The sequence below is a fragment of the Corythoichthys intestinalis genome, chromosome 17 (genome assembly GCF_030265065.1).
Source record: "Corythoichthys intestinalis isolate RoL2023-P3 chromosome 17, ASM3026506v1, whole genome shotgun sequence".
Classification (NCBI taxonomy): domain Eukaryota; kingdom Metazoa; phylum Chordata; class Actinopteri; order Syngnathiformes; family Syngnathidae; genus Corythoichthys; species Corythoichthys intestinalis.
Genome location: NC_080411.1, coordinates 45,362,985 through 45,371,678, shown reverse-complemented (window position 1 = coordinate 45,371,678; position 8,694 = coordinate 45,362,985). Strand labels below are relative to the sequence as shown.

At 39.7% G+C, this 8,694-nt stretch overlaps 1 protein-coding gene across 3 annotated transcripts; it reads left to right on the top strand.

The window, feature by feature from the left end:
* The first annotated feature begins 842 nt into the window (after nt 1–842).
* On the top strand, nt 843–8,234 carry LOC130905771 (uncharacterized). Of its 3 annotated transcripts, XM_057819435.1 has the most exons (8): nt 849–1,005; nt 2,020–2,679; nt 2,748–2,869; nt 5,013–5,110; nt 5,280–6,278; nt 6,430–6,588; nt 6,731–6,826; nt 7,209–8,234. In XM_057819435.1, the coding sequence occupies exons 5-8, from the start codon at nt 5,286–5,288 to the stop codon at nt 7,518–7,520; spliced, it is 1,560 nt and encodes a 519-aa protein (XP_057675418.1). In that variant the 5' UTR covers nt 849–1,005; nt 2,020–2,679; nt 2,748–2,869; nt 5,013–5,110; nt 5,280–5,285; the 3' UTR covers nt 7,521–8,234. The 3 variants fall into 3 exon arrangements, with proteins under 3 accessions (XP_057675417.1, XP_057675416.1, XP_057675418.1); XM_057819434.1 differs by having other exon boundaries at nt 843–2,679; nt 4,463–5,110; XM_057819433.1 differs by having other exon boundaries at nt 843–2,679; nt 4,387–5,110.
* The last annotated feature ends 460 nt before the right edge of the window (nt 8,235–8,694 follow it).

The window sequence follows — 8,694 nt, the reverse complement described above, 5'->3', positions numbered from 1 at the left end:
TCGGGCTCCTGTACTTGTTACATGATCTGTGCGCAACAGTGCAACCAGTGCAATCTTTTTTCGAGCCTTGTCCTTTGCTTGCGATGGAAATTGCGCAAAAAAAAAAAGCGATCCTCCCCTGTATGGGAACATTTTCATTTGATTGCTTTCAATAAGGTAAGGGAGAAGAACTACATTAATATAAATGTGAGTGTGTGTACCTATCTGAACCAAACATCAACAGAATGAACAATCCATTAGTGTACTGGGAGGCACAAAAGAATACCTACCCAAATTTATAAAAACTGACACTCACATTTATCAGCACCCCAGCTTCATCTGTGCCTTGTGAAAGAAGAATATTTTCTAAAGCTGGTGAAATATTGTCCAAAAAAAAGAAACCGTTTAAAGCCAGCCACTGTGGGAAAGCTATTATTTCTCAACAAAAATGAATAACAAATTATCCTTAGTACTTGTTTTGTTATTTTTGTTTTGTTATTTTGTTCACATACTAAATTACTAACATAAGCACATTCATATCTTTCTCATAATCAAATAACCATTGAATTCTTAACAATGTTGACCTCTTGGGCTTGTAGACCACTTGATGGCGCCATAGAGTAAATGAAGCACAATGAAGCTTTGCTACATGTGCAAACCAATTGGCTGCAAAGCTTCATTGCTTCATAAGGCTTCATTTGGCCATCACTAACTAAAGCACCGTAAGTTCCTTATTCCATCATTGTTACACAACAATGATGAGCCTAACCCTGATTGGACACGAAAACAAAGAGCCTAACCATGATTGGACAGGCAGTGTGTCTCCTGAGATGACGTGACATCTGCCTATAAAAAGAGATTGCACTGAGAGACTTTAGGATCTTTAGGAATGAAGGATCTTTAGGATGTAGGGTCTTTTTAGGTGTAGAGGGTCGGGATCGTAGGATTCACGCGTAGTCGCTCGCCCGGAGTTTCCTTTTGCTCAAGCCAGGAACGTTGTGTGGCCCTCCGTTCATTGTCGACACGGTAAGAGCTTGATTTCAATATCATAAAAGGAACTCATTGTGCTTTGGTGCGAAGATATCTGTGTTAGCTTCGACAACTAATCCATATCTAGCGCCATTGACTATCAAGAACTGAACCGTTAACCGCTTTGTGTAGTTAACTGCTTTGTGAACCGTTAAGCTTTGTAACCGTTAACTGCTTTGCGTAGTTAACTGCAAGAACTGAACCGTTAACCGCTTTGTGTAGTTAACTGCTTTGTGTAGCTCTTTTGTTTTCTTCATTTATTCATCTATTTACAATTTCTAATCCATAAACGTCGTCTATGACGCAAAAGTGTGCCTGTTGCTTACTCACTGCGAGCCTGTTACGAAGTTTCTTTCATCTTCCATAAAAGGGTGATCTCGAACCTTCGTATAAAAGAACTTGCTACGAAATTTCCATGTGATACTGTAATTGATTATAAGCAGTATCCGTTGCGATCCGGATTGATTATATGTTGCGATCCGGAAATTGTTGCTGAGAATTTCGTAAAACATTTTGGCGTTGTCGGCAGGATCAAAGTATTTTGATTTGATAAATACTGAGTGAGACGTAACAGAATAGCGATGTTTAAGAAACTGCGGAAGTGTATCGAATTGCTTTATTGATAACTTGTATTTGACATGAGTTGCTTTATTGGCTTTGTTCGGCTGTGATCTCAGTGGCTAATAGCCAGCGGTATAAGAAATTGCGGAAGTGTATTGAATTGCTTTGAATTTAAAATTTGTTCTTAAGGAATTGAAGCTGTAACAACTGGAGTGTGGTGTTGGCAATTTACGGGTTAATAATGTACTTAAATTGAACTTGAATTTAATTGATTCTAGATTTCGTCATCACGTGACGGTTTCGACTTTTTAGGGGAATGTGAATGGGGTGTAGGTTCAACTCCCCCTTTCAATTGGATGATTGCAGTGGAATAGATCATCGGAGTGGACAAACTTCGGAGCGCCCAATCTTTGTCCATTCCGAAGCGTTTTATTCTGTTTTCTTTTTCAGCCTAATGGATTGATGTGGAGACGGTGGATTGGAACACCTGCGGGAAGATCGCAGCGGTGCTGCGCTCCTCCGCTTCGAAGGTAGTGATTGGCGTGGAGACGGTGGATTGGAACACCTGCGGGAAGATCGCAGCGTTACTGCGTTCCTCCGCTTCGAAGGTGGTGTCGGATCCCGGGCCACCATCCTCTGTGCTGTGGTGGAGGACGTGTCCTGCCGGAGGGAGGCTGCAGGGTGGACATCACTTCCGCCTGCTCCATATATAGGGGAACCGATCCAATCGGAAATGATGACTGTGTGTAATTTACAGAAATAGCAGAAGGAAAGGTTCCTAAGGGTGGTCACATACTGCGGTTACGAATGACTGTCCCTTATTAGTTTGCAGATATCATGAGTTTGTCCTGTTATTACACCTAATGTAGATTATTTTGTGAGACCTCAAGGGGATTTAGCCCACAAACCAATCCTACTTATGACCTATGAAACCACACCCACAATTGCCTAACACACCGTTTTCGGGTTTTCTTGACAATGTGGAGTTTTTCACTTGGAACAACCAGGCCTATAAATTGCAATAAGGTTCTAGGTGGTGCTTGCTGTCCCCTGCTGCCTCACCTCACGAGCAAGAGCATCGTTAGCGCGAACGCCCAGCGGGAGCTGAGGGTGAGTAGCGCGGCGATGCTGAGACTGTTCGCTGAGGGTCAGTAAGATATTGACTGAAGGATCTTTAGGATGTAGGGTCTTTTTAGGTCTAGAGGGTCGGGATCGTAGGATTCACGCGTAGTCGCTCGCCCGGAGTTTCCTTTTGCTCAAGCCAGGAACGTTGTGTGGCCCTCCGTTCATTGTCGACACGGTAAGAGCTTGATTTCAATATCATAAAAGGAACTCATTGTGCTTTGGTGCGAAGATATCTGTGTTAGCTGCGACAACTAATCCATATCTAGCGCCATTGACTATCAAGAACTGAACCGGTAACCGCTTTGTGTAGTTAACTGCTTTGCGTAGTTAACTGCAAGAACTGAACCGTTAACCGCTTTGTGTAGTTAACTGCTTTGTGTAGCTCTTTTGTTTTCTTCATTTATTCATCTATTTACAATTTCTAATCCATAAACGTCGTCTATGACGCAAAAGTGTGCCTGTTGCTTACTCACTGCGAGCCTGTTACGAAGTTTCTTTCATCTTCCATAAAAGGGTGATCTCGAACCTTCGTATAAAAGAACTTGCTACGAAATTTCCATGTGATACTGTAATTGATTATAAGCAGTATCCGTTGCGATCCGGAAATTGTTGCTGAGAATTTCGTAAAACACCGGACTTCAAGAAAATACTTTGTTTATGTTTCTGTGAATCAGGTTATTGAGCTTTTATTCAATAGAGCAGAGTTTCTTGAAAAAATTGTTTTCAGTGAAGAGTCTATTCCAGGGTTTTACAAAACTTTTCAAGATTGTCTTTAAGCAAAATTTTGGAGAACAGGAGCTGCATATTGCATTAGGTTTATACATAGATGATTTTGAGTTGTGTAACCCGTTAGGCACGTCAAAGAAAATTCATAAAATAACAGCTGTTTACTGGGTTATTCTTAATTTACCCTCCAAATTTCGTTCGTCTTTACACTCAATTCATCTAGCTCTTCTTGGAAAGACTTCTGATGTAAAGCAGTTTGGTTTTGAAAAGTTTTTTAGTCCTTTAAGGATTTAAAGTCACTGGAACAAACTGGGGTCTTTGTGCAAACGCTTAACAACTATGTAAAAGGTTCAGTATTTTGTGTCTGTGCAGACAATTTAGGAGCTCATGGACTTGCCAGCTTTCAGGAGAATTTCAATGTAAATAATTTTTGTAGATTTTGTTTAATGAATCGGGATGAAATAGCAACTACTGCAATTTCTGATTTTCAGCTGCGTTCTAGAGAACAGCATGATACATGTCTGCTAAAACTTTGTCTTGAAAATGTTCCTCACGTAAACGGTGTTAAAAATGAATGTGTTTTAAGTCAGCATCTATCAGATTTTCACCCTGCCACTGGCTTCCCCCCAGACATTTTGCATGATTTTTTTGAAGGTGTTATACCTGTTGAACTGTCTTTATGCCTGAAAAACGTGATTTCAAAAGGCTATATTACTTTGGACAGACTAAATACCCTAACCAATTCATTTCCGTACAAATATTCTGACAGGGTAAATAAACCAAAGGTAATTTCTAAGGCAAATGTTGAAAAGGGCACTATTGGTGGCAATGACCACGAAAATTGGTCTTTATTACGATTCCTCCCCCTTCTCATCGGAAAGAGTGTGCCAGAACAAGAACCTGCATGGGAAATACTGATGGACCTCAAAGAAATAGTCGAAATCGTTGTCTCACCTGTTTTTTCAGAGGAAATATTGCATTACTTGGAGATCAAGTTGTCTGATCACAGAAGCCTGCTCACAGACACTTTTCCTGATTTTAGCCTGCGCCCAAAGCACCACTTTGCTGACCATTATCCTTACCTTCTACGCTGTTTTGGTCCATTGGTGGAATTATGGACAATGAGATTTGAATCAAAACACAGCTTCTTCAAGAAGACTATGCATGATGTTCAAAACTTTAAAAATGTACTCCTCACGCTGTCAGTAAAACACCAACAGATGATGGCATGCCAGTTTAATAGCCAGAGTCTTTTCAAGCCAATGTTACATGTGGAGAAAGTAACTGACATCAAAATATCTTCTTTGGATGCTGACTTGCACACAGTGATTCAGAGAAAGTATCCACATCTTGAAACTGTGTCCCTTTCTAAAGACATTTATTTTCATGGGACCCGATATGTCGAGGGTATGATTCTGTCATCTGGACACTGCAGTGGTCTGCCAGAATTCTACAAAATCGTGACCATAGTGGTTGACCCTGAAAAAGTAGCCTTTGTTGGCAAAAAGCTCACGTCTTGGTACCTTGAACATTTTAGGTCTTTTGAGCTTGTGGAGAGCATCTATGCAGGCATTGAAATTTTTGATCCTCAGGCTCTCAACGACTATCATCCATTGGTTGCGTACACAGTGGGAGGGAAGGTGCTGGTGACTCCAAAAGTGTGCCTGCTCCATTGAAGTGACACAGAAAGGTAAATGAACCAAGTTAAATGTTGCTCCAACTCACTCTTATATTGCTTTGCAGGTAGAACAACACTGTCTAAGTCCTTGCTATACATTGTTTATAAATTTAACTTGCCTTGTTTGAAACCATTTGCAACTTAACCCATCTGTGTTTTGTCCTTCTTTCTTGTGAAACAGGCTGGAATGCTGCTGTTAGTAAAATTCTCCCCACGAATGTCCCGTAAAGTGACGATTCCTGAGGTACCTGAATCAGTTGAAGAATTGCAAAACATCCTTAAGGAAAAACTTGAACTTCAAGGTAGCTTCGCGTTACAATATGAGGACCCAGACTTCAATAATGCTCCGTGTAATTTGATTGACATCCATGATTTGCCACCTGAGCGTGCTATATTGCACATTCTTTGGGATGAGACATTTCCACTTGTTCAGCAAGAGTCAGACTCTGTTGGTTCAGAGTCTTCCCTGGACACAGCCATTTTATCCAGTAGAGAGTCATTCCAGAGTCCCTCAGCTTTCATCAGGAACCATCTGCGAAGTGTCTCAGAGTGGCCTTCACCTTTTCCCATCCCGTCTTTCTCCTACGATGTGGAGTTGAGGCTGCGCAAAGGCAATGAGGCATATGAAAGAACGAAGAAAGGTATCACCTTAACCAGAGACATGAAGATAGACATTTTGGACAAGATCTCTCAGGCAGTGTTTGAACTGAAAGCCTATCCTGATCATGACCAGATTGAGTCAGTTGCTTCTGACCTCATCAGTAGACATCCATGCCTTCGAGAACCAGGCAGTGAAACTGGATATGGCGGATGGAAAACAAGCATAAAATACAAACTTGGTAATTACAGGTCCAAGCTGCGTCAGGCAGGCGGTACTGAGGTTAGCATTAACCAGAGAAAGAGGGGCAGTGAAGATGCAAGCACAAGTCCTTCTCTGAAGAGAGCAAAGAGAGGTGAAATTAACCATCTCCCTGACCATCCAGAAAATTATAATGATGACTCACTGGAGAATGAAAGACTGGTTCTAGTTGAGGATTTCAAGAGGAAGAACAAGAATGTTGCACTCATCAGACAAAATATGGAGCTGACTTTCTCCCTGAGACGCAGCGAGATCGTGGAGTTGCAACCTATGGTCTCAGAGATACTGGAACATTGGCCTGCTCTATTTTGTGAGGAAGAGGTAAGCAGGTGAACTAAGAATATTGTGTTGTGTTTCTGTTCATTTTTAAAAGTGTGTTGATCACAGTGCCCAATTTAACACAAAGATAAACTTGAAATTGTTTTGACTTTGTAATGAGGATTCAAATTTCCAGTTCACGTTTTTCCAACAGATTAGAGAAGAGTTTTATCGGATCACAAATAGAAACCTCCTGGAGAACTTTAAAGAAGCCCTCCAACAGAACACCTGTAGGCTCCTGAAACTCTATCGAGCGAGAAGGACAGCTTCTCTGTCAGAGATGGATCAGGTCCTTAACAGCTTGGATCAAGTGGTGAGTTCTGGATGTAGTAATTTAATAACACTTTGTAAATGTTTGACATGCTACCAACAGGATTTTTTGGGGATATGGAAGAGGACATTTGCCTGCATGCCTACTCTATTTCTTGTCATGTTTCATGCAACTCTTGTTTCAGACATCTGACATCACTGCACATCGACAAACTGCAGCTTTAAAGGGCCTTCCCTTGTATCTCCGTGAGAGCCAGGAGAAGCTCTTCAGAACCTGTCTTGTGAGTTTTTATAACAGAAATTGTAAATTATGTTATTAAACTATATTTACGTATAGTGCTGTACTTAAGGTTGACTTCAACCATTACCTCTCTGTCCTACTTGTTCCCCAACAATGTGTCTTGTAGTTTTACTGTCCTGGCTATGACTTGGTACAACCCAATTAATGTCATTTGATGTGTGTATGGGGGTTAAGATGTTGATTATGGGGTGTGGGGTGGAAATAGTTATTATGTCAAGCTTATAATTAATTCTGTTTGGAAAGAAATTTTTATTTAATAATGTGGAGATATTTCAGAGTTGGAGCTTATTCTGATTCACAGTATTTTAATGACTAATGTATTGCAATCCATGTGTTGGTCTTTTCATGTCTCTCAACACAAGGCCACTGACCCAGATGAGGAGCAGACGAAGGGCCTCACTGTGGGTATCCTCACTGTGCTGGAGGATGATGACACCACAGTGCCTCAAAGTGTCGTGAGTGTTGCTGTTGTTGTGGAAGAAGAGATTGTCCTTCAAGATCTCCCTGACCTACCAACTGCTTTTGCCTACCTCTTTGGACTGATTTATGCTTTAAACATCCAGTACCCAAAAGATCTCAAGTACACATTCGAAACTGTGCAGAAGGTGTTCATGGAACTTGGAGCAGACCTCTCTGCAAGGGTCAGATCGCTCAAAAACAAACTCGTTCAGTAAATCCAAAAGTTCTGGATTTGGAGTTGTTGACCTCTAAAAGTTACTTTAGGTACAGCTCACATGTTTTATATTTTTGATTCATACGTGTTCTGTATGGTCTTGTCCTTGTGATCACGTTGTATGTTTTCGATTCATACGAGTTCTGTATGGTCTTGTTCGTGCGATTTTGAGACCTGAAGTTGTTGCACTCGGAAGATTCATACTTATTTATCATATTGGTTCCGTATGATATTCTATAGATGACATGCTTGAAATTTTGAGACCAGAAATTATGTTGCTCAGTAACCTTTAAACAGATTTAGTACATTCATAGTTGTACATCATACTGATTCGCTATGGTCTTGTATACATTACTTGTGTTTGATGATACTACAAGATGGCACAATATGCTGTCACTCATTAGTTTGCAATAAATGCACTTGGCCCTGTTGGAAGAGATTTGATGCTCGTAGAGTTTTAATAAAACAAATGTTTTGAATATATTTATTGCATCTCCACTTATTTCAACATTTGATTTATGCATTTGATAAAACATTATCGATTATATTATTAGGTAGGTATAGTATATACTTACTTAACCCAACTACTTGGGTTATGTGCACTTTTTACTCAGAAGTGCATTCTGTGTAAGAACTTACAGAGGATTCATTACAATATTATAAATTAGTACAATTTAAAGGACAGTTAGTGGAAGTAAGGATTAAATGTTGTTACAATGTAAAATATTAAGTTAGAATTTAGGAGAGAGTAAGCACAAATTACATTTAAAAGTTATTACAATGTAAAATTATAAGTTACTCAAATTTAGGAGAGAGTTGAAGTTAGGATTAAAAGTTACTACAAAGTAAAATTATGAGTTAGTAGAATTTTGGAGTGAGTTAGCGCAAATAAAAATAAAAAATTAATACAATGTAAAATTATAAGTTAGTCCAATTAAGGGAAAAGTTAGCTGAAGTTCGGATGACAAGTTATTACAATCTAAAATTGTAAGTTAGTAGAACTCACTGTGAAGTTGATAAAAATCAAAACTCAGAGTTGAGCAAACTCAGAAGCAAAAACTTAAAATGTTTAGTTTAATTTTCCAACTTAAAATTGTATCGAAGTTTGTTGCCTTGAAATTTTGAGTTGACACAACTTTTTTTTTTTTTTTACAGTGTACGTACCGCGGTTTTGA